The following is a 26,117-nucleotide window of genomic DNA, read 5'->3' as shown; positions in this document are numbered from 1 at the left end:
AAGTCATATGTTGTTGCTTAAAGCAGAAAACGCCATTCCAAATGTTACAGTATAAAATACATGGTAATGCAAATAAAACCCTCTCTCAGTGTGTTCCTGCCACCCACCTCCTCCTCTTCATCGCCTCTGATATAAGAAAAGATGTTTCTTCATAAGCCACCAGATTCACTGACTCAAACAGCTGCTCCAGCACAGTTTTCCTCCCTCTAATTTACTGGAATTGCCACAAATAAAGAGAGTTATATGCTTTCAATGCAAGGCTCTTTGAGTTGAACTGAACAAGGATCTTCCTCTAGATTGGATAGTCAATACCTTGTCAGAATATGTTTGTATTAAATACTACGTACTATGGCTGAGTCTCCGCTCAAAGCATGTGAAGCTAAACGTTGATGTTGAATTTAAGGGTGTTATGGTGTCATTTGAATACACAATGCTTTAGAATAAGAGCTGGAAGGTTATACGTCTCTATATGTGAAGTGTGATGTGAATCCAAGTTCTGTTTGGAGCTTCTCTGGGTGAATTAGAACCTTAAATATAAATCAAGTTGAAACTAACTTCAAAAGAGCTCTTTATGCATAATAAGTCACAGAAAGAGATACTGGTCTCCCCAGGCAAAAAGATTATGCTATGTGATTTAGGTTAAATCAAAAACAAAGTTCATTTTATGCTTCATTGCTCCATATGAATATTTAAGAACTTTGCCCCAGAAAAATGTCCCTGTCAAGACATTCCTTCTGGTCAGAAGACATTTTTTGTGACTTTTAATTTGTAGTGTTGAGTTGAATGTTAGAAGTAACTGGGAGAAAAAACAAGTAGTAGAAACATATTGAAGTTTGCAGTATAACATTATGTTTTTTTCTCTGTGCAAAGCCAAATTCTCACACGCCATAAGCAACCGAGCAGTGCATTTGTGCCATAATTTGTGCCATTCAGAATCATCACAGATGACATTGCCAAAGCGTTTATTTGAAAGGAGAAGATTTGAAGGGATTGCTAGAAATGCAAAATAGTTGAAATTGTAATTGAGGTCCCTTGAGAACATTTTCACAATTGCCCCTATAGATGTAGCCACACATGAAGGTTGCATGCTTATTGCCTCATATAATAGTCACATTAGTAATGTATTAGGCATATTGTATGAGTTCTTGTGTCTGTTGTGGCATTCCGTTGACCCCAAATTAATAAAAAATCAAGTATTTCCTAGGTGTCTTTGTGACTTGGGTGGAGGAGGGTACGGCTGCGTTTGGTGGGAGCCAAGGGCGAGCGGCTTGTCATGTCAGGGGTATTAATTTATGATTTCCATCCCAGCTTCTGACCTCTTCGCCTCCATTAGAATGCAGCCTTTGTAATTTCATGGTTAATATTCAATAGCCACATGTCCCCGGTGCCTGCTTTGTGCATGTGAAATTTCTGGAGGGGGTGTGTATCATTTTTAATTTCTTGTGTGTGTGTGTTTGTGCACGTGTGCGTACATGGAAAAGGAATCCAGGGTCGACTACATTGTTGGATTCCTTCAAAACGCTTGGCGATGTCCAGAGATGCCCTCTGTGTCTCTGCTCCCACTGAGGGGGTTGAATCTAACCTGGGTCGTTTGAATCCCCCCCCCCGCCCCCCCTCCCCTCACATACACACATTACACATCTTGCTCGCTTTCTTTCTCTCTCTCAAACATACGCACACAAACCCACACACTAACACACTAAGCGCAGCAGCTGACCTCTACAGACCTTTGCTTCACAGCCTAATTGTGATCCTCCTGGTGGACGTGCAACACGTCACACCCAGTAGACAGCGCACACATAAACACACAAGTACCAGTGTGAAGTTTTTCAAGGGATTTAGTTTCATGAGACCTTACTGCTGCTTTGTCCACTTTCAAGATTAAAAAAAAGGGAACGAAAAGAGTAGAAAAATAAAAGATTACAAAAATATATATATATATATCAGAGAGTAAAAGTCCCCTGCATTTCTCCACATATTGATGTATTGGCCTCCACACGTATTCCAACTGAAGGACTCTGGCAAAACACATTAAAGGGCTCAATCGAGGCCAGTTGTACGTCTGTTTTCTCCCTTTATGCCTGTTTTCTCTTTGCTCAGAGACAGCAGATCTGGTTTGGTTACTGGGAAATCTGCGGATGCTAGCGGAGGATTGTGACAACTTAATAATAGATAGTTAATAAATAACAGCAGGGGAAGTTTGAGCAAAACCCTTTAAATCGAAAATTAGCCAAACTTACTTACCACGGCTTACATCACAGACGGTCACTTTATTAAACACTTGTGCATTAAGCACAGCGCCTAGCAGGTAAAACCAAAGTCCAGGATCAAATGTCCCTTTTCTTTACTATGAACATATATATATATATATCTGTAGTATCTGTAGTTATGTGGAAGTTATCCAAACTTAGATCAAGTGCTAAGCATATTTCATACATGAAAAGAAAGCTAAAGAAAGGACACGTAAAGAGCAGCTCTCCAGCTCACCATTGGCTTATAAATTCTTTTGAATTTGTGCACACAGAAAACCTAGAATAAGGTCAGAATATATAAACATAGGTGATTCAGCAGGTGATTTATAAGCATTTGTTCATAATCATTTGTTGATATTTCATTCCTTCCATAGAATTGCTAGACAGACATTATTACATTTTTTACATGTATTAAGGGTGGAGCCTATGTGAAAATGAAAGAAAAGAGTGATACATGTTGCCTGGAGTTCACATTGTTTATTCTGTATTAAAAAAAGAGATTTGGATGTGACTTTCAGGACAGCAATTAAAATTGACATAAAATGGGGGTAGTGTAAACAAGATGACAATATAGTGGACTACAGTCATCATCATACAGTTAGAATTCAGCTGGGCTGGGATAACGTTCAGAATACTATCATTGGCAGCCAGTCCTCTAAAATAATAACCAAATCCCATTTCATGATAAGATAATAGATCCATGAAAGTCAACAGTTAGACATTTCTATAGTCAAGGTAATGCTAACAAATTGACTGATAACACTGTTTGGACAACACCGAAATGTTTTCTTCCAGTATTACTATAAAAGTTCAACTGAGTTCATTTCCACAATCCAGAAAGATTTAAGGGCGTCGTTCAAATGAGGACTTTTTACGTCCAGCAAACATTCTTCATCTCCAGACCAACCAATCAGTGTTTTCTATCCCTCCAGACTGCCTCCATTCTCCACAAAGTGTGTTTAGACGTGAAGCAGTACTTAATGATCCAGTCAGAAAATGTCATTAAACGAAAAGTAAATGTTGTGTTAACTGTTTGTTACATGATTGCTATTGCAGGCCACAAGCTAGCAGGAGTATTGAGACAGATGCATGTACAGCTCTTCAATCCCCCATGTTTGCACTTCACAGTCCAATAGGACCTGTTCAAAAGCCCAGATGAAGATACCTCTGGAAAGAGAAGGATGGTCCGTTTGTGCTACTGACAAAGAGCGAGTTGCGAGCCATGCTGTCCCTCCCAGGTTTTTGTTCTCTTCAGTCCTTCAGTTACATCTGTACTGGAAATGAAGAACAATTGAAATCCCATTTAGTTTAATTTATTCTAAATATGGATTTGGGTTTTGAAGATTTCCCCTTTGGAATGTGTTTAAATTCAGTGAGAAGAGGCAGGTAGGTAGGACACATTTGTTAATATGTACCCCCCCCCCATAATTTATCACAGTCCGCCCCAATTCTTTTGGTGATGGGCTTGGTCTGACGACAGAGAACGTGTCCTGAGATGAAGTAAGGCTTTAAGAATCTGCACTCTGAATACAATATAAATCTAAACAAGTGACATCGGTCTCATGTCTGTACACAACATAATAAACTCCAGTTCTTCCCTTCATGAAACAAGACATTTGCATTGTTTTCAAAGGACATCCAGTATTTTGTCTCAGTTCAGTTGGAACATCCATTCTGATACAAACCAATATCATCGGAGGAAAATGTTTTCTTTTTCGGTGTTATCAGGTTAATTTACAGCCTTAATGTATATTCATATCAACAGTGTTCAGCCCTTAAAATTGAACCCCAGCCACAAAAGCATAGCATAGACCCTTTAAAGTATTAGTAATTGTAGGCCTAGAAAATAGAGTCCAGTAAGAGGAAAGACCTCTTTGGTATTTCCAAAAGAAAAGGATTGCACAAACAGTTTTTGGTCAGGATAAAGAGATTTGAATCAAGTCATTTAAAAATGCACAACAGAGCTTGGTGTCATCACAAGAGGTATCAGGTTGGAGAAGGTGAGCATCTGAGCGTACGAGAGTGCAGGCCTGTTATCAAAAGCGTACCATTCACACCACGAGCAGATGGATCTGTCTGAGCATAATGTCGGGAGATTTTCACTCAAGGAATCAGACTAGATGGCGAGCAGTGTCCGCTGCAAATCCCGATAACACAGAAATGTGATTTTCACATTAGAGGAGAAATGCAAATATCCTAACTAAAATCTACAAAACAAGGATTAATAGAGATTTGATAAAGGCAAGGAATCTACTTGAAAATTCAGGCCTCAAGCTAAGCCGAGGCCATTTGTTCACATAGCAAGACACGACAAAGAAAAATGAAACCTATTAAAAAAAAAAAAGAGATGTCCTCTAACAGTCCGTCACCAGCTCTGAATATTCAGACGAGGAAGAATTCATCGAATAAAGCCAAAGCCCCTCAAAATAAACAATGTAAAGGTAAACAAATGCGAATCATAAAACGAGGAGAGAACTTTGATTAAGAACGCTCTCCCTTCACATGTTGGAGTAAAGAATGTGTCCATGAACTACAGTACTTATTTAATTGGATCCATCTTCAGGCTGATGCACAACACTCTCATGATTTTCCTGTGAATAAGTCTGTTAAGTGAGATTACATGAACAAAAGAAATATGTGTGTAATATTGCCACCAGCCACCATTAACATTTTCCCTATTTTGTACTTTGCAACAAGACAAAAGACAGCGCTGGATTTAACATCCTCTTGTAAGGCTGTGTGTGTGTGTGTGTGTCACAAAGGCCACTGTATGCAATCAAAAACTGGAAGACTTTAACCTTGCCAAGGACAGGAGGAGAGACCACATTTCTACTGAGATCTGAGCGTCCATTTTCCCATTATACTACTTTTCTTATCTACAGAAACGCTAAAATCCGGTTAAATGGAGCCATATTCTCATTTGCCTTTGGAGGTCATTTTTCATGCTTGGAGAACTCCAGTCACTCAGACAGCACAAGGGGATCCATTGTAATAATAGCCTGTTCTGTGAGGGTCCAGAGGCCCGTTCTGCAGAGCCTGGCAGACCACAGCTGGAACTCTGCCCCGTGCATCCAGCTGTGCACCAACGAACAGCAAAGACGAGCCGAGGGGAAGCTCCCGTCCCGCAGATCAATAAAAGAAGGAAGGCATCACCAGTGGCTGCTCTCAGGGTCTTTTGCTTGACGAGCCTTGCAACAAACATTGGACACATTGTGTAGCCCTCGAGGCGGCAGCCAACAGAGTGTGAACCAAGGAGTCCAGGCCACAAAGACGGGATGAAGCGCTTCCCGGCTCAAAGTTGTTCCTGGGCGGACATCTCTCCTTTATCCCACACTGTGGTGCTGGCGGTGGTGGTGGGGGGGGGTGGGGGGTGTCGGGGGCCCCTCAGGAGGAGAAGCAGAGGCTGCAGCACTCCATACAGATCTCCAGGCAGTCTGCGGACTCACAGCAGGCGTCGATGATGCCGCAGTCCATGTCGCAGGGCAGGTCGCAGTCGCCGCACTCCTCGGACGCGCAGCAGCAGCAGAAACACGAGTCGTCCCCCGCGCAGGAGCCGCAGGTGGCACAGTCCAGGACGATGTTACACAGAGTCAGGAACTCACAAAAGAGGCAGGCCAGAATACAGTGGACACAGCAGTCTGGACAGAGAGAGAGAGAGAGAGAGAGAGAGAGAGAGAGACATACAAAGTGAGTTTCTTAACAATCACTGTTTATGGTTACGTTTTACTGAAAATCTTGTGTTCTAATCTACATTTCTTTGACACATGACATTCCAATAAAGCAAGAAAAATGATTTACTAAGTTGAATAGTTTGAGGTCAGACTGAGATTAGTTTACTTCAGTGCCAGAGTCTAAGGACGTCCCGCCCTGATGGACTTTAGTAGGGAGTAAAACATTTTTAAACCTGTTATCTTTACCTCGCTGCTCAACCAGAGACGCACCCACGTCTTTGCCGAGCTGTAGCAGAAGACATGCCAGCCTGTACTTTTAAGTAGCAGTGAAAATAAAAGGTGCCCCCTATTCCAATATAACAGCTACCTTGAGTTGTAAATGGTAACTGTCAAGTTGTTTTTGCAGTCTGCCAGGAATGTAGCCTACTTAATTTCAAAGAGAAAAAAGTTTACACAACCACTGAAGCCGGGACAGGAGGTGGAGGAACAAAACTGCATTTCATTTCAAAGCAGGAATTGTTAAAGGAATTACAAGGTTAACATATTTAGATTTTCCTTCCTAGGTTTTTTATTGCATCTAGAGTTATTGTAATTTGTTTTTGTTCATGAATGTAAAATGTTATTTTAAGCGGATTCAAAATGTATTTTATCTTCAAATAAAACACGAGATGCTGTTTATCACATAAACCATCAAGGCCAATCGAACCGCATTTACAAAAATGACGTTTATTGGGGGCCAGAGAAGATGCGCAAAGAACAATCCTGATCCTTTGGCAAGACGTGTGGAAGAAAAGTTAAACCTTGCTACCAATCCTTCCCTCTCCTGCTGCCTGCTGCCCCTGCGTCAGTCTCTGCATCTCACCGTCCTGTCCCTCCGTAGGGATCTGAGAGCTGTTGCTCTTGGAGCTGCTCTTGCTTCTCTTGCTGCTCTGGGAGGCGATGGAGGGGTTGGACGGCAACCTCTTGGTGTGTTTGGGTCCCGCCGAAGAGGACGAGGAGGTGGATGAGCCGCCCCTCGGGAGGGAGCCCAGCTTAGGGTGCTCACGGGGGCCCCCGTTCCTGAACCCGTTGGACTGAAGGTTGTGCGTGTGAGGCGCGTGGTGTGTAAAGTGCGTGTGAGATGGGTGTGCGTGGTGCTTGGCTCCGTTGCGTAGCTGGCTGCTGGGCTGCGTCCGGCACGGCTGGGCGGGATGGCCGGGCGTGGATCTGGCTGCTGGTTGATCTGGACAGCGACAGAGAGGATATCCATTTACAATAAGCATTTTTCACATGAATCCAAATACATTTTGTTCCCGTTTATTCAGTTGCGTTGTTGAGTTGTGTTGAATTGCAGTTGTATGTTTTAAAGAGCCCAACTCAATGTGCTGAGGCAGCATCATCCACAGGGAGGCTCTGAGAGGCTGAGTTCCATTACAAAACCTACCTACCTATTCTTTGGAAGAATGCAGTTTAGATACAACACACAGACTCAAACGCTTGAGACCATGCACAGCTTTTTAATCCTGGCTCACTACACCACTTGGTATATTTGACCTCTTATTGACTACCGACTATTCAGTAAAACACATGGAGGCAGAGAAGCACAACTTTGCTGCCAGACCAAACACACCATGAAGAGCAGAATAAAACGGTGGCCTAGGTGTATACACGTATCACGGTAGCATTTAATATCATCCCATCGAGTAAATGTATTTTCTTGACTTGAAAGCACTCGGAGACAGATAACCCATCCAGGCCTGTTTTGATTGGCTGATCATTGGCCGTAGTCACACAACCAATCTAGTGTTATTAAATATTCTTTCGTTCAGCGTTTTCTAACTTTGCTCCAGATGTTTGGCAGGCTGCAGCGCCAGTGTGAGTGAGTGTGAGTGTGTGTGTGTGTGTGCATTAGTGTGTAGTCGTGCTTGCATGTGAGAAAGTATGTCAAAAGTCAATACCTAATGCTCCCCTGTGTTATGTATTATCCTATACCTACCTTCACCTCCTCCTCTTCTGTCAATCAGTCTTATGGCTCTCCTTTAGCCTTTTACACAATACTTTATTTTAACTCTCAGCTGGCTAAGATGTAGGTCGGGGAGGGAAGAGGGGGATTAGAGAGGGGGGAGGGAAACTGCACAATTCTTTCGTATTCCCTCTGGGTCTCTATTGTCCAGGGGATTGTGAGTGGTTGAGAAATTAATCATTCTTGTGCATTTTTGGCGTGTGTGTGTGTGTGTGAATGTATGAACACATTACATAGGCGGCTCTGGCAGGCAAACAAACGGACAGAGAGACAGAGAGAGACAGACAGTGAGACGGGGAGTCAGGACTGTCTCCAAACCACTGACACACAAATATATGCATTCATGCGAGGACACGTGCGGACACACACTCACGGACACACGCTGACAAAACACAGGGTCCCTTTGTCCGAGATCAAGAAAGCGGACTAAGAGAGAAAGCTGAGCGAGGAAGAGAGAAAACAAAATTGAAGAAAAAGGTTGCTGCCCGTGCACATTTGGACCAGGAGGAAGAATGGGTGTGACTCCCAAACACAATGATTCAGCAGTGAGAGCCGGCTAAAAATAACAGCGACTAAAGCGCCAGATGACTCTGTGATTAACATTGAGCGTGCATGTGTGACGGTAAACCAGCAGCGTGGGCCATCGGGGGTCCTGCGACCTCTATGACGTGTGTATGTGTGTGTGTGTGTGTGTGTAGGTTTGTGCAGCTGTGCTGGGCATGACCCTCACTTCTCCCCTTGTCTCTCAGATGCCCCTGTACTGACACACCTCCCTCCCAGACCGGTCTCTCTGCTGGAATGAGTCACCAGAATGTCAACTTCTAAAACTGTCCGTGCATCCATCGATCTTCAAAGCCGCTTATCCTACATACAGGGTCGCATACAGGGGGAGGAGAGGGGGGGGGAGTCAATCCCAGCTTACATTGGGCGAGAGAGACGGGGTACGCCCAATGTACCCAATCAACCCAACGGCTGACACAGAGCCAAACAACCATTCACACTCAAATCCACACAATTGAAAAAGTAATATAAGCCCACATGATATAAGCAACATGTACAAGCCTGCTGGTGTGAGTAAGACATATTTGTGATTCACAATCATCCAACGTATGACTGCTACGTTTTAAGTTTTGTAACAACATTTCATTGTGATCTGCTGGGTTCACTGGTGTTAATGTGCTGCTAGGTTAAATTTACTAAGGCCTACAAAAAACTCCCACACCTTATCTGTAACTACCAAAACAATGCGAAACGTTGTCCCAATGAGCTGGTCATATCGACAGAACATTGAATATGACAGTCTAGCAGAGAGCTGCACTTCTAGCAAAGTGAATTGACAAAATGTCAGTGAAGTATCTGAGAAAATGTATATCCCAATCAATCCTTATAATAACAAACAACCCAACATTAAAACTAACCCAATTAACATTTACATCCTAATTTTAAAAAACAAATTGATGGTATCATGTTTGAGTCTTTCACCTGTAAAGTGTGTGCGTATGGTATACATAGCAAAAATATGATCATTATTAAACTACCCTGATGTGCTCGGCCCTGCACATGTTTGCAGAATACTGAGCCGGGCAAGAGCATTAGTCTCTTGGTTATTGAATCTGTTTAGTTTCTGTGTTTGTGGGTCCAGTACACAAACATTCTTTTTATTTTTTTGAAACCTTTGACTCATTTGTGCGAGTGGAAAAAGTGAGCAAATAGTTAAAGAAGAGGTTTTGGCCCATATTTTGAACAAAGGAGGAAAACACTGATCTTTGACCTGAGACATCAACCGAGCACCTCATTCCCAATCGAGCCCTGGGACACGACTACCCACAGTGTGTCATCATTAACTGTACATTCAAGCATATGTTTATGTTATGTGTTTGTGTTTACATTTGAGCAAAAAGGAGATAGTAGAGACTGACAGAAAAGGAAACAGAGGATTAAGGGCACAGGAGCAGAGATGGAAAAAGACCCGTCTATAATTAAAGGCAACATCATAGTCCTGTTACATTTTCCACCAACAACACACTGCACACTCCTCCCTATCCAAGACAAGATAATAACAAACAGCAGTTCACTTACACACACGTCCATGTCCCCATTGGCTGATGCATAAAGAGGAAGGGTTTTTGTAATGATCAGGAATCAGGAATCAGGAATAAGGAATAAGGAATAAGGAATAAGGAATAAGGAAATGTTTATTGCCATAATATGTTAGACATACATGGAATTAGACTTGGCGGTTGGTGCATGACGGAAGAGTACAATAATGACAACGTAGTGCAGCAATAAGATTAAAAAAAAGATTTCAATAGTGAGAATATTTCAAACTGGTGTCATTAATGCAACTGTGACATTATCAGTGATGAATCACGTGTCATTATTAAGTGTCTTCACTTTGTGGGTCCAAAAAAGTGCGAGCAGTTAAACATCTTTGTCGCTGTTTGTGTGTGTGTGTGTGTGTGTGTGTGTGTGTGTGTATTTGTCTCAATCCATAACACACACAGACACACACACATACCTGTTAACACCTCTGTGCTATGCTCTATATAGCTATAGAGTATAGCTATAGAGTATAGCTCTGATGTCATCAATGCGAGACAGAACCCGCAGAATGTTCTTCTTTTGCTTCTGCTTCCTCATCCTTTTACTCGCACACACACCCGCACGCACTCAGACACACGTTCACATGCGTTATGCAGCCACACATGACCTCACCCCTGACTTGAGTCAAAGCAATTTTCTAACGTCTTCCCACGGATCATAAATCCGGTGGAAAAGACGAGGATTGATTGATTTGTTGGTGATGACATAGATTCATATTCAAATTGGCTAATGACACACAAACCAACATACACACACAAAAGGAGAGGAAAAACGAAAAGAAAAAGGAAATTCTGAACTGTCACTTCAAGTGCTGTAAACGCACGAGTGATTGTGTAAGTTGAAGAATGAGGACGCTATGGACACCGTGAGGAGGCACATGAAGGCCAATGGAAAGCCAGGGAGGACTGGTGTTCATGGCGGTACATTTTGTCCAAGCCTGCTGTAGTTGCATCACCCTCCCTCCACAGCATATGGAGCTGGTGGTTCAATTTTATTGGGATGTAAAATAAAGCAGGGAGAGAACGTCAGACGGAAACTCACATTTCAGCCTGGGCCTGAAATAGGCAAACACAGCAAACAGGAGAAGTGTGGACACAAACATAGACGGAGACAGCAGACACTCACACACCCACGTAAAAAACACACTGAATTCACCTACTTATTCATTTCCTGACTGTTGGGTTACCGCAAACTAGCTATTACCACGGTGCAGGTTTGTGTAGCTCCCCCTGGATCCCAGGAAAAAACACTTTTTCTACACTAGCTCGCATCACAGGTCTCTCAGCCCTCTTCTCACCTTTTTATTCCTCCTGTCAATCACTTTCAGCACCCCTCCTGACAGGAATGGAACATTTGGACTGCGGGGGCATATTTACATTTTTTGGACAGCGCTTTTAGCATCCGGACAACTTTTGCAAGTGTTTATTATCGCTAAGCTCAGTCTTCTGAGTGAATAAATGACTGAAATAGAACCCGGTTTGAAAAAAAAAAAGGTTGAGATTCTAGCCATTTCAAACTGGAGTGAAAGCCACCGAAATATTTGTGGTGGGGTACAAGAACATAGCGTACTTGCGTAACTTTTGGCTTTGCTTCAGAGAGTTGGAGCAACTCACGTCAAAGAGAGGGAAAGAAAGTATCTGTGGCGGAAACATAACCAGGGGACTAGTAATATCTGGGAGGGAAATGGGTGGTGGCGGTTAGTGATTTGACTCTGGAAGGAAAAACTCCAGGTGTTGTGACCGTCCTCGCCAGCAAATTAGGGTGGAGTTTATTGACTGGACAGCTGGAGATTTTGGGAGGTAGATTAGCTTGGACGGCTGAGTGTAAATAAAAAACACACAGTTTGAGACACAGTCACGTTTCCTCCTGCAATTTTCTTACTTCAATACAGCCTAGAAACTTCTTGAATCAATTAAACCTGTTATTGGAGAGGATTGGTCAGAAACAGCATCAAGTATTTAGGAAAACTACTGGTTTCTGTTACGGAATTCAGAAAACCTCATCAAAAATGACATTTTTAATAATGCAAACAACTAAAAAATCTACTCCATGAGAAAAATCTTTAAATGCATGTTGTGTGTTTTGCTTTATATGTAGACTGGGGTTGTACAATACGTTGTTACAGAATAGAATTAAGGATATTGTGATCACTTGGTTTAAACTTTAAGGCCTAAGGATAGTATTAGCGCACACAAACCTACCTCAATGAAGTAGAACAATTGATCAAATTGGAGAGGTTTTTCGATTATTGATTTGGATCTGACTGATTAAAGTTGTCTTATGAACCTTAAATAGGTGAAGCATACATTGTGTTTTCAGCCAGAGAATCCAACGCAGAATAAAGAGCAAAGGAAAGGTGTTTCATTTCAAATTTGGGTATTTGGGTGCTTTTGTTCAAAAATCAGAAAAGTATCCTACTTTACTGACAATGTAGATATTCATCTGTGTGTGTTGATTATCTGCCCTATTTCTTCAGGGTGTTCAAATGTATTTGTTTAAGGTCACGACAATGTGACTCATCGGACCAGTGACCAGTGGTTGTGGAAACAAAGCTCCCCATCCCTGCCGAGTGTGTCTGTGTGTGAGGGTGCCTTTTACTCACACGTGATGCTCTTGCTGGGTGTTGTAAGCTCTGAGTGCGAGAGGCTGCTGCTCCACTTGTCTCCATCACCGCCGTGCGACCTCTCTGGGGTGCCATTTAACTTCAATATGAGTGGCTCAGTATAGGTGTGTGCCACATCTAAAAAAAACACACACACAGAATTACATATGCAATTAAAAAACTGTTTTCTGTAAGACCACAAAGTGTTAGGTTGATGTTGAAGTTTATTTTTAAGGTTTATGGATTGTGTGTAGCAGCTGTCCTTGAGGATATGATCAGGAATCTGCAGCAGCGAGCTGTTTTCCTACATGTAGAAAACTTGTCTACTCCAATGTCATTTCCTATCCACTAGCACTTAATTATTTTAAACAGAGTGGTTCTGCTGACTTCAACAAAGCAGAAGATTTAGTCTGTATGTGTGTGCTCTCTCCTGAACTTGCATCTGGAAGCAGTTAAATCCAGCCCCTTGGGACTGTTTAGTAGTCTATGTGTGTGCTTATGAAACCCGAAATCTGTGTGGGTCCATGTGCCCTGAGTGGATGTACGTGTGTTTAAAATGCACACATAAGATAGCGTACACATCGTATACAGTGAATACACGCGTGGGTGTTTTTACATGTTCAGCGGTACCATGCAGAGCTCTAATGAAGCTGTTTTTATGCACACATGTGCATGCATGCACGCATGCATACATACATACACACTACACAGAGGCCTTCAAAGCAGAGCAGGCTCGGGCCTCTGAGAGGTGCAGACTCATTCCTCGGCAAATGGGAGCCAGCTGGGTTTGATGAACACACACACACACACACACAGACGCACATAACCAAACCGCGTCCTGTGCGTGGACTCAACACTTCCCGGCTATGTTTATTTACTTTATCCAGTCTCGCTCACTTCTCTATTTGTGCTCTCTTTTCTGTCCCCTGCCTCCAGCGCTCACCGTCTCCAGTTCACATTCCCGCTTTACAAAGAAATTCCTTCACATATTTGACACCAGTCCATATATTAATTCCCACTTTTAATGTGAAAAATACACTGTATTGTGTCTATGCAAAGGGAGCGCAGCTGTTGAAAGAGGGATTTGTATCAAGTGAAGTGAAGGAAAGACTCATATGGTCAAACTTATTGAGGCAGTGAATTTCAGAACACAAATTCTCAGGAAAATTCATAATGTCAAAATGAAAAAGTGATTTGTGGGAATGAGATGAGTAGTTCTGGTAGTGTTTGTTCAAATATAACTACTGTAAAGTATTCATCATATTTTTGAAAAACTTTGCTTTACTTTAATATAGTTTTTAAAGGGAAGCTGCTCATCAGCTAGCATGGTACAGTTGTGTTTCTTGCAAATTAGGCTGAAATCACACACTTTAGACTTTGGACTTAATTTAACTACTGAAGACAGGACCAGATAGCAGACAAATTACAATAGACATGTTATGTCTGATCAATCTATTAATTGTTAGGGTCTTAGAAATTACAAGATTTGCACACTGTATTAAGATTTCACAACACATTTTTAATCTGTATCTTTTTGATAATCACATAAGCTGTTTAATAATCTTCTTGAACTCATTTCTCCTGTTTTTGTTGTTTCTTAAATCAAACCAAACAATTCATTCATAAATAACCAGTGGATGAAACAATACAGTATTTGTCATCTTTAATTTCCCTTAAAACAGACAAACACAGAAAAGAAAAACAAAGATACTTTGACTCTACCAGACGAGCATTCATTTGACTACACAGAAGAAAAGATGACAGATAAAACCTGAAATCATCATTGCAACATGTTCTCAATGATGACTCCACTTACCACAGAGGTTTTTATTAACGGATTACAGCTGAATGTTTAGTTCACTCCTTATAACAATGACTAACTACCAGTAAGTAAATGATGTAGTGAAACCTCACCACATGTTTCTAGTAAATTCCATTACACAGCATATGTAACTGTTTGTGTGTCTGTGAAAGACCTTGAATCAAGAATTTCATTATGATTCCTTTCCAATGATTAATAGATGAGATATTTCAATATGGCAACTATTCGGTTTGGCAAACGAGAGCTTCTGCTCCTTTTTTTCCTGGTACCGTGCACTGTTCATGCTAATGTTTGTCATGTTGCATATTGTCGAAGCAGCGAACCCAGAAGCAAAACAGGATGAGGCTAACAACCCCCTTAACATGTCTGAAGCAACACAACACCTTTATTTTGTTGAAAAACAAAGCACATCAAAGCTAATGGTGTGAATCACTTGGTTATGTAAGGCGGTTTAACCTTGACAAGGAGGAACATTGTTTTCAGCATTTGGGTGATTTGTGTTTGCCTTTACTTTTATGAGTGTGTGTGTGTGTGTGTTAGTATATTTTTGTGTGTAATGGTGTCTCTGTGCGTGTTGAAGGTGAAGTCGAAGGAGACGTAAACAGGACCTGAAGGCATTGGGAAGTGCTTCCTGCTTATCCATTCTATTAGATGCTGGTACACAAACCACACACACACACACACACACACACACACACACACACACACACACACACACACACACACACACACACACACACACACACACACACATACCTAAACATAATCACACAAACACACACGCACACAACTTCCTACATGTAGTACGAGCTCTCGCCACACACACACACATACACACACACATACACACGTATGCGCTTCTCTTCACGTGGAAGCCATCTCTAAGGCCCATGTTGTATCCATTAGTCTCAATCAGCCAGCTTTGGATATAAAAGCCACTAGTGAGAAGGTTTTTCCTCAACACTGACAAATGTCTATTTTAGAGCTGTGCGTGTGTATCGTTCAGGTCGTGCATGTCCCTGGCAGCCGGTTTGCATGTCGGTGCATCATCACGTTTATTCACCAATCCGTCATTATTTTGCTTTCTTGTCATTTTCTTTGGATAAAACTTTGCCTTAAGAACATTTATTCAAATGAAGATGCATGTAATGCGCCAAAGGCTGAGCAACTCCGTCAGCCATACATCTAGTCATTCTCGTCCTGTTGAATATTTCTATGCTTAGTTATCATTTAGCTCCTACAAATGTTATCTATAATTGTCCATTGTTCTATGCAGCTGGTATCCATTTATCACAATATTGAGGATGGATCGTAAAAAAGTAATATTATATGTGCTGGCGGGCAACAATTGACTTTAATGACAGAAGACAGTTGGCAGGTTTTTTGTAAAATAGGGAGATCGGGAATATAATTCAAACAGAAAGCGCTTCAGGTGGCATTTAACGGTTTTACTCATCTACTCTGCCATGTTGTTTTGGTCCCATTCTGTGGCAGCTGCTTTTGGGGGCAATTATTTCATTATCAAAGCCACACGAGAGCCCAGCATAGGCCAACCACAGGAAAGGAAAAGCTGGTCTTCTTCCGTGTAAGGTTCATGAATACTCAACTCAAAAAGAGGAATCCATACATCCACACATCTGAGATGCACAGCCTCCTACCAGCACAGCATTGAGCACACTCCTAGGAAGTGTGAGCAAAGTCTGCATCGCTGCCCTTGTTGAAGATATGCATAAATGCACCGAATGTTTCACACCTGCACATGCTCACTGAGGATGATCCTGTCTGTTAAGAACGATCATGTACACTCCTGCTGCCGATGAAGCTCTATGGGTTAAAAGTATGTGTGCATCTCCTGGTTCAAAACACTCTTTAAATGTTAAAAAGCACGATTGTTTGGAACTAAGCAGATTCCCGCCGGACCCCTCATCCCATCCGAGCAGACCTTCAACCAATTGTGTGTTGACGTCAGGATCAAACCACCAAACTGTTTGACCCCAGAGACATTTCTTTCGATCTGACAAAGATGAGCTTCTAATTCAAATCAGACCAGAGCAATCAAGAGCCTCTGAGGAGAGCGAGCTGTGTGTTTACACACAGATGAGTATGTATATTTGTTTGTGGTGTGTGTGTGTGTGTGTGTGCGTGCTTCATGTATGGGCGTCCTCACGTGTGTTTATAATTCAGTTTGTGTACACGTGTCGGTTGGCCTCAAGGGGCGATCAGGAGGAGTTTTTCCGAAACAGTTAAACATTGAAACAAAAACATATGGATCAGAAAGGGCAATGGTTAAAATGAACGTACAAACATGCACACACCGATCCAGGCTATGTGAGCTGGCAAAGGATGTGACACATCCCTGAGGAGAGCACTGCCTGCTGTGGCTCTGGGTTTGATCTCTAAAGAAGGGGGGGGGGGGGGGGGGGGGGCTGAGCTTAGTTTACCTGCTGCCTTCTGAACTACCTCAACTCTGTTTCTGCAACTTCAGACCTCTGTGCAAAGTAAATGAGGTTTTATCGTGAAACTAACATTATAAAGCTTGAATATTAAGATGTGACTCTTTTGTTGCCAACAAGTCGATATATATGTGTCTCAAACATTTGATTAATCAGTAAAATTAATCAAGTCTTGTACACAGTGTGATGGGCATTATGCAATACACTGAGATAAAAAAGATAAGCTATGGATAAAATATGTAGAATAAAATATGAAGATAATACCATCAAATATATGATGTGTATATTCATACAACAGAGAAAAACAACAATGTAAAATGTAATGGAATACACTGCTAGAATAAATCCTATTATGTTAAAGCCTAATCAAAATCTACAAAATAGTAGTAATTAGGCAAGGGAAAATATGAATATGGCCATAATAATTAGGATTTCTAATATAATCCCTATAGTAATCAAAATAGGTTTAAAATGATTGAAATGGCACTTTAAAATATAGCAATAACTACAATAATATATATTATTATATATTAATAATAACAAAGAAGATGGTGACTCTTTTTACATGATTATTGTACACTATTTTTACACTTATTTTGATGGCAAGCTTGACAGCGTTAACAATTCATGTTGATGTAAATAATATGATTCAATGTAAAATGATATACTGTTAGGTATACCGGTATGTACTTCACACTATTCTTTTAAAAACTATTGTGTAATATTTAATATATTAACTAATACCTAATAATTATTAGCAGATCAATCAATAATACAAATGATTTCTGCAGTTTTTGAGCTACTTAAAGTGCTCTATTCAGTCACATTCACTCACAAAGGGGTGCACACCCTGCTGACTCATGGCTAATACCACAAAGATCGAGATATGAGTTTGAGGGAATTAAGGGATAAGAAGACACATTGAGATGAAGTGAAGAGCAACCAAGCAGAATAATGTCCAGCAGAGCGGAGATGGTGGATCCGACGCAGAAGCCGGTCTTTGGCCGGCAGTAATGACTTCAACTGATTAAAAGTACACACAACCGCTGGGGTTCTGACTAGCCTGAAGGAAAACACAACAAAAAAACCACACAACAATCCCTCAATATCCCTCACTCCCGTACACACTGTACACACATACACAGAAAAAAGTAAAGAAGAGGCAATTGTTTGGCTGAAATTGAGCCACAGGCACACACACACACACACACACACACACACGCTGCACAGAGGGACTTGTGAGAGCGCAGCACTGGAATATGTCCAAATTCAGCGATTATAGCTGCTGAGAGAATCAGAGAGCAGTGTAAGCTCATTAAAGACAAAAACTGTCTACCCTTAAACTGTCGAGTGGGAATTTAATTGTGTTACTTTGTCTCCGAGATCTCTCTGGTTTCTGGGAAAATATGCAACACTGGCGCATTTAACAACATGTGGAAACCAAGGCCAAACAGTTTTGCACTCCGGAAGGGCATCAGCATCCAAGCAAATGTCAAATATAGTGTAGATACCCGGCTCTAATGCACGCATTGTCCACAGTGTTGTTCAACCTGACACTGGACGAGACAACAACCACAAGCTCAAAGGGGGAGAGCGTCCGATCTGTCGCCTCAGCAGGATCCGCACAGCAGCGGGCCTCCGGCTCCAGTGTCTCAACAAGACCGACAGTCTGCTTGCTGGTTAGTACAGTCACGTCGTGCTGACACTAACTGTCCACAGTTTATGACATGGGGTTATGCGGATTTGGAAAGTCTCCTTAAGTGAGTGAGTAAGGGTAGAGAAAGGGAGAGAGGGGGAGAGGAAGAAGGAGAAGAGAGGGCCTCCAAAGCAGCAGCAGTTTATCAAATGTTTGCGAGGTGGTGAAGGGGAATTTTTGTAGTTCAAATATGCTGTAAAAAAAAAAAATGCCTCAAACTGCTCCTGGTTTATTTCTATCTCTGCGAGAAACCAAATTAGACACAGGCCTCAACAAACCTCAGGGACTAAAGCGGGACGCTGGAGTTCAGAGAAAGATCCAATGGAGCCAGTTTAGATTGGGATGCCGACGGTGACATGTGACCTTTCATCCTGGATATAAAGACAACAGCAAACATCTAAACCTGTGAAAACAGGTCAAAGAGACAACAACATAGTGACAGTAGATATTGATCTTAATATCTGCACAGCTGTTTCAGCGGTCCAAATTGTATTCAACTGTTTCTATTGATAACGGCTAATAACGAACTGTACAAAGTGGTGGTGACTGAGTGATGACCCATCAGTCCGTTGGCTCTTTCACAGCTCTTTGACAGCTCTGCACTTTAGCTTGATTTGGCTTGGCAGACTACAAGAATGAGGTTCTTCACAGCTCTACATCCTGCAGGGCCTGATTTAAAGAAAGACTAACAACTACTGTGCTTTGGCCTCTCAGACACTCATAATACAGCTAGACAAAGTGATATATTGCATTATGGATCATAGCTCTCTTTTCAAAGTCGCACTTTTATATTGCAATGACAACATGGAAACCAAAAAAAGATCTGCTCAGCCCCAAAAACGGAGAGTGACAAGAAGAAGTGATGAAAGAAAGCGAGAGAATACACATGTGGGGGGGGGGGCTCCTGTATAAACAGACAGCCTCGCTGCATCCTCGTGCCTGAGTGACAACAGAGGCACGCGTCTCTCAACGCGCACGCGGTGTTCAACGGCCTCGTGTCGACCGCGCGGAAAACACTGCAATCCAAACATGAGGAATAAAACTCTAAGTCTCATTTGAATGCTTACCGAGTACAGAATGAATCAATAAAATGTTCATTATTTCCTGCCCCCAGTTGTAGAGATGTTGATAGTTAGAATGTGACAGGCAAGCATCTGCTCTAAACCCACCTTTAGCTGCAAACACGGACAATTCTTTAGATAATATTTATTCTTAAACTCAAATGGTTATACAGTGTATATTCAAAACCTTCTCAGAGCTCAGAGTGACGTGAAAACCTGCTATTGCACATTTTTCATGGACTGTACAAAGTGGAAGTACACCAGGAAGAAAAAAATATATATATTAAAACTAAGCAGCGGAATAAAAGAGGGCCATCTTTTTATTGATTGCTAATAAGACATTAACCCCAACCCTGGGCAAAAAGATTCCAGCCTCAGTTAGATCTGTACATGAGCCCGTTGTGTGGCTCCATAACCCTGCACTCTGGGGGCAGAGGGATGGGTGGGGGTGAAGCACAGCGCTACAAGGCAGGGCCTTGTTAACCTCAGTGGTAGCCTGACCAATCTTCTCCTCTCCACTCTGGCTCACCTACCTACCGTCAGCACGGACACACACACACACACACACACACACACACACACACACAAATTATACCAGCCAGCCAGACAAGGCGTCTGCCACAGTTGTACTTTGTGTTGGCTTCCCGAGGAGCAAGCGCAGGTAAAGTCAGCACAGCCACAGCAACAAGTCCAGGCGCAAACCTGCAGTCTAATAACTCTTCTCAGAGGTATCATCCTTAAATCCGATGCTGTTCTTACACTCGTGTGCGGAGAACACAGGTGTACGTCTGTGGATTCGATGCCGTTGCACATTCAACACAGTAGTCAAAATAGATTGGGTTCAGACTTGCCTTTTTTTAAAAACAAACAAAACTTTTAAAAAAGGCAGGTTCCAGGTTCCCGTGGAAACAAGCCACTTAAATATCCGCACTCTTCCACAACCATACACCACACCTTCCCAAACTACCCCATTAGATCTGCACTCGACGATCTACGCTCCATGCCGTCTTTTCCCTCACTAAATGTTCAGGGAACTGGACTCATTTTGGCTGATCCTGGATGAGTCATTCAGGCATAATAATGCATGTTCCCAGATTCCCACCTCAGTGCCAGTCGACCCTGCACATGACCAATCACACAGAGGGGAAGGGTCATTGCTCAATTCTCAGCAGTGTCATTGTGGTCTTTCAGGCGCTCCACAGCGCTGCGTTGGTCCGACTCGTTCCCCACACAGACAGGTCACCTCGGTACACAACTGGTTTTATCTGTCAATGAGAAGGCCTCTGACTTTATGAGTCACCAAAAACACACAATGATTTTTTTTTGGGGGGGTGGGGGGGTTTCAGTGGGAGTCTGCCATTAGTGTTTAGTAATTACCTGTGGGTAAAGTTTTAAACATAACAATGACTCAAGACTATTCCGATCTGGAAAACTAACATCAACCTTTCACAAGGGTGAATGAACTTTTCTTTTCTTTTGGGGGGTAAAAAGGTCTCCCACAGCTTTTCCACAGGAAAATGTGTTGCCTCCAGCTGTATAGTCACTCACGTATTGTCTAAACCTTTATCAGAATAAGGTTTACATACACATACACATAAGAGCATAGAAAGGCCCCTCTATCTGAATAAATCAGCCATTTTTTATGAATAAAATGAACTTTCTGTCTAACTTTTTGCACACACACACACACACACACACCAATAAAACAAAGGAGGTTTAATGAGTTGTAAGAGCCGTTGGAGTGGGTCTGTTTTGGCAAACTCTTACCTGGACTAGGACAGGCCTTTTGGCTCGCGGGTTCGTGTGAGCTCTCTTCTGTGGAGGTTGCGTGTGTCTCGGGGTGTGGGGCTGGTGGACTGGGGCCCCCCTCATCAGGTGGCTGTGGGGAGATGGCAGGGTCAGTCCTCTCCTCATCCATGGGCGTAGGCCTGGCTCTTATGGCAGGAGGTGGAGGGGCCAAGGAGTGAGCCTTAAGCAGAGAGGACATAGCCCAAAGTATTATTACATTGATGTCCTCATGGGTCATGTGAAACCCTTCTTATTATTCTTAAAAGCACAACTTGAACCAGCATGAATCACTTCTGCCAATTCCTGCTTTCCTAAAACAATGGTATAACAACAGATGTGGCTGATCATAGTCTACTTTTAATCAACACGGTTTTAACTCTTTGAACGTACGTTGTGCAAATAACTACAAAATTAAAATGGAAACACACAATATTGTTGATATATAAAAATACCAATAAAGAGTTAAATCGTTATTTTTCAAGATAGACATTGAAGTGGAATAGGTATCGATAGGTAGATTTTATTGTCCCGACGAAAATGTGTACATCCACCAACGGTCGCCAGACAGCAGATACATCTCACCCTCCCCGTCGTAAAAACACACCTCTGGTGTGGTGTAAGATAAAAAGATTAAAAAAAAATTAAAAAACGGAGGACTTCTTATAGCGGTTGAGCCTGCACTGGGGGACTCTGAAGCGTCTGCCTGAGGGAAGGAGCTGATATTCAGGGTGGAGGACATGGGTGGGGTCTGTCTGTTGATGGTTTCGTCAAAGATAGCCCGCAGCGTGGGATGCTTTCTGACCCCCAGGATTTTCATGGCCCTCATTGGTTGGCCGGTTGATCTTAACTTTCAGCTGTACACCAAGATTACCAAACCAGACCAAACCAGAATACTAAACATTCCTCAAGTATGTAGATAATGATGATGATTATTATGATGATGATGATAATTGCAAGTATAAGCATGAATATAATACTTCAATAATATCTTTTAGGCCCCAGACTGAGGCGGTGCAGGCGGAAGCGAGCACGCGTGCACGTTCTCATCTCATTAACACGGGACCAGTTGAGTGCGTCACGTGCCAACGTGTGTTTGGCGCGCGCTATCCCTGCCAGAGAGTCTCAGCTGGACAGCTGTTTGCGCGCTCCCGATGCTTCGGCCCGCGCCCGCTGCCCCCAACATATTTGACAACCTCAAGTTGAGTTTTTGCTTAACGAATTCATAAAAAATCTATTTACATGATAAAGTAACTATAGTGGGCTTAGTGTTAACCCCTGAAAAGGTAAACGACGTATATTTAGGCAAAAGTTTGCACCGCTCACATAAACAATGGCAAACCTGTAGCTCAAACTTGGACTACGTGTAGACTTTTTTTTTTTTTTAATAACAAAGTTATTTCAAGAGAAATTTAACGAAAGTAAACACTTTACTGCAAGCTAATTGAATTTACCTTTATGGCGTGTCGGCACCCAGATTTCCTCTAACGAGTCGCTGCACGCTCACAAGCAGCTCAGCTGGGTCGCGATACGCAGTCGCGATATTTAACAACAGACAGAAAGCACTTCTCACCTTCGATGTGGCTGGGAAACGGTGCAGCCGACCTCTCGGCTAATTCATTCTCCGGCCGCTGCGGGTGGGACGTCTCGCCCCCGGAGACCCTTTATGTCCGTCCTTTAAACCTTCCACTATCGACACCGAGCACCGAGTCTCTTTTCGGCTCATGGGGGGGGGGTGCCCGAAAAAAAAAAAAAAAACACGCCCAATTCAATGCATACTTCTCCCGCGGAGAAAGCTCTCTTTCTCCGCCTCCAAAAGTTTCTCGGTGCGGATCGTCCTGCCAGCAGCTGACCAGATGTTGGGTAAGTTAGTGCGTCTCCCTGCAGGCACTCAGTCCTCAGTCTTTGTCTGCAGGTCCCAAAGGCTACGCCACCCCGGCCCGAGAATGCTTTTAAATGAGCAGCGATCTTAACCGTCCCGGGTCGGCTACTCGATGTCTCCTCTCCCTTCTCCCTCAGCCTTCAGTGCTGCAGCTTATTGGACAGGAAACGACAGTCGGCAGTGATTGTGTTTCCTCCAGGCTACAAACTAGTTGGGCTGAACTGTACTGACATATAATTATCCCCGTTAACCCGAACCAGGCACAGCCCTGACACAGGGAAGCTTTCATCAAGAATTATGAGCCTCGGGAACCAAATGTTTTGTCCCTGATAATGGAGAGGAGAACAATGGAGGGGTTGTTTATATACTCACTTAGATGTAGCATATCTGTGGTGCTCAGTTGTAGAAACACTTTCATACAGGGCTGCAAAGGTTTCCCTCTGGACCTAAACTGTACTCACCCAGAGGGGGGGGGGGAGGCCTTGACACCAGCCGCTGGCTTAAATACCATACGTAACCAAAGCGGTTGTTCTGTGGATGTGATATAGTCAAAACATCTGGAATCATTTTCTCATTAGTCAACCGTGCATGTTCAGTACTACTGGAAGAAAGAAAACTCTAGAACTCCCCTAAACGCAGCACCTAAACCGTTGCGTTCGTCCGTTCCACGAGGCAGTCGAACATATTAATTCCACCACCCAAAACATTTCACCAAGGCCTGTGACGTTGTCGCCTAAACCGCCAGATGTTCTCTGTGCTACGACAACAAGTCAGCAGCCACCTCGGTCAAGTTGGACTACACCTCCACGGGCGGAAGGCCACCTGGTGGCTATTTCACAGCACCAACCAGAGAATTGTTACATTCAGCTTGCATAGAATAATGATTGCATTCTCTAATTAATAATCTGTAAATCATGAAGGTCTGTAGTCATATAACAACCAGCAATCTTCCAGCCCGGAAACTGCTGTTGGTTCCCCATTTGTAACAATGTCCATTTCTCTGTCATGCAATGAATATGTAAACACGTAATGCGTTTTACTACGCATTGGTGGTTAAACAATGATCCTTTCCTAACGTAAGCTGATAGCCTAAACCCACCCTTGTTGGACCCGCCGGTCTGTCTCCATAGCTGCTTTATCCAAAGTCTCTCAAGTGCCCCCCAGTTTCAGCGGGGAAGAAGGCTTGAAGAGGCTAAATTAAAAATCACAGGGCCAGTCCTGATTTTTGCAATATTCACATATTATTTTGATCTCCAACAGTAACAATACAAGTGCAGGAGTTTGCAGGGGAATAGGGTTCATATAGTTTTTGACAGCCAATGCCGTTTCTTTTTAATTATCCCAACTATAAAGAAACTGGGAAACATTTGCCTTGTACAGGTTGTTGTGACTCACTGTGGGAATCTTTTCTTCTTTTCATTCTGGTGCTCACAAGTGCTTTTAATGTCTCAGTACAAGCACATACAAGGTTATGACTCATGATTCATCCTCATGTTAGTAATTATGCATTCAACAGTGATTCTAAAGGGAACTGCAAAGCACATCCCCACCTTATATCCTATTTGCCATTGAAATCCGTCGGATATTTTCAGAAAATGTTAACTTTAATGTCAAACGCTACATTCACTGAAAATGTCCTTTCAGTAAGGTTTGTGTATCAAAATACCCGGTATTCATGTTGTAAGAGCCTTGGTAGCACATTTCAAACATATATAACATGAGTTTCAGTAGTTTTCTTTCAAATAAAACCACAACCTTTCTAACTTTTTTGAGGTTAATATTGACAATAGTCTTACGTTATTGATATAACAAACAAAAGGAATGCAGCACACGACCGACAGGCCTTGTCGGCTCATGCCATGTTGACACCTGGAGGTTGTGTCTGATGAGAGCGTTGTCTCTGAGTGATGTTTGGGGGGGGGCGGGACACGGACATGAGATAATTCACACCAGCAGATCATCGGAGGCGTTTTCTGAGACAGGCTTCTTTTTTTTTTTTTTTTTTTTTTTTTTACAAACAACCGGATGACGTCGTGTTCAATTTATGTGAACAATGACTCATGTGAAACAGACAGGCCAACGACCAGTGGTCTGATTCATGCTCTGTGGGGGCTCAGCGTCTGTCTGAGGCAAAAATAATCGACAGCTACGGAGATCTCAGTTCCAGAAGGATTCTTTATTGTCAGTCTGTCATTGTGTTTGTCAAAGATATCCAGACACGCTGTGCTTTACCAGGACAGTACAACAAACGCCCTTAATGATCCACATCTTTTTGTTAGACATAATTACTGTACATGAAGTATAAATGTCACCCATCCCATAGATGGTTTTAGCAAAGTATACCATACCAACCAATGGCAGCATTACAAAGTCTCTTTGAGCATATTCATGTCAAAATATTTCAAATAGTTGCCATTTTTCATTTACATTTTAAAGGGAGAGTAAAAGACCACAAGAAAATGATATCGTATTAAAATCCAGCCTCATTTGAACTACTTCACAAGATCTCATCGTGTTTAATATGTTAATGAGGGAAATTCTCGTCTTTAATCTGATATCATCACATCATCTACAAAGGATGCAGTACAGTTATTATGTTATTAAAACAGAAGCCCAGTGTGGACAAAGCAAATATAAGGGTTCAGAACCCCCTGAAGGCTGTGACTTTACATTGGCTACTTCTTCTTCTTCTGTCGCGGTATGAGATTCAGTGGCTCCACCTATCACACCACTGAAAGATTTCCTCCTGAAAAAAACAATTTCATGGTTATTTACGTACAACTACAAA

General features: G+C 42.4%; 1 protein-coding gene across 2 annotated transcripts; it reads right to left on the bottom strand.

Moving 5' to 3' along the window:
- Positions 1–2,714: 2,714 nt before the first annotated feature.
- Positions 2,715–23,452, bottom strand: mdfi (MyoD family inhibitor). Of its 2 annotated transcripts, none has more exons than XM_037448535.2 (5): positions 23,021–23,452; positions 21,430–21,631; positions 12,631–12,768; positions 6,786–7,145; positions 2,715–5,890 (listed from the first exon to the last, which is right to left on the bottom strand). In XM_037448535.2, exons 2-5 carry the CDS (start codon positions 21,578–21,580, stop codon positions 5,637–5,639), a joined length of 903 nt encoding a protein of 300 aa, XP_037304432.2. In that variant the 5' UTR covers positions 21,581–21,631; positions 23,021–23,452; the 3' UTR covers positions 2,715–5,636. The 2 variants fall into 2 exon arrangements, with proteins under 2 accessions (XP_037304432.2, XP_037304433.2); XM_037448536.2 differs by lacking the exon at positions 23,021–23,452 and adding an exon at positions 22,902–23,014.
- Between the last annotated feature and the right edge of the window lie 2,665 nt (positions 23,453–26,117).

This window comes from Pungitius pungitius, chromosome 8 (genome assembly GCF_949316345.1).
Source record: "Pungitius pungitius chromosome 8, fPunPun2.1, whole genome shotgun sequence".
Classification (NCBI taxonomy): domain Eukaryota; kingdom Metazoa; phylum Chordata; class Actinopteri; order Perciformes; family Gasterosteidae; genus Pungitius; species Pungitius pungitius.
The sequence above is the reverse complement of the archived record's forward strand: the minus strand, read 5'-3'. Positions and strand labels throughout refer to the sequence as shown.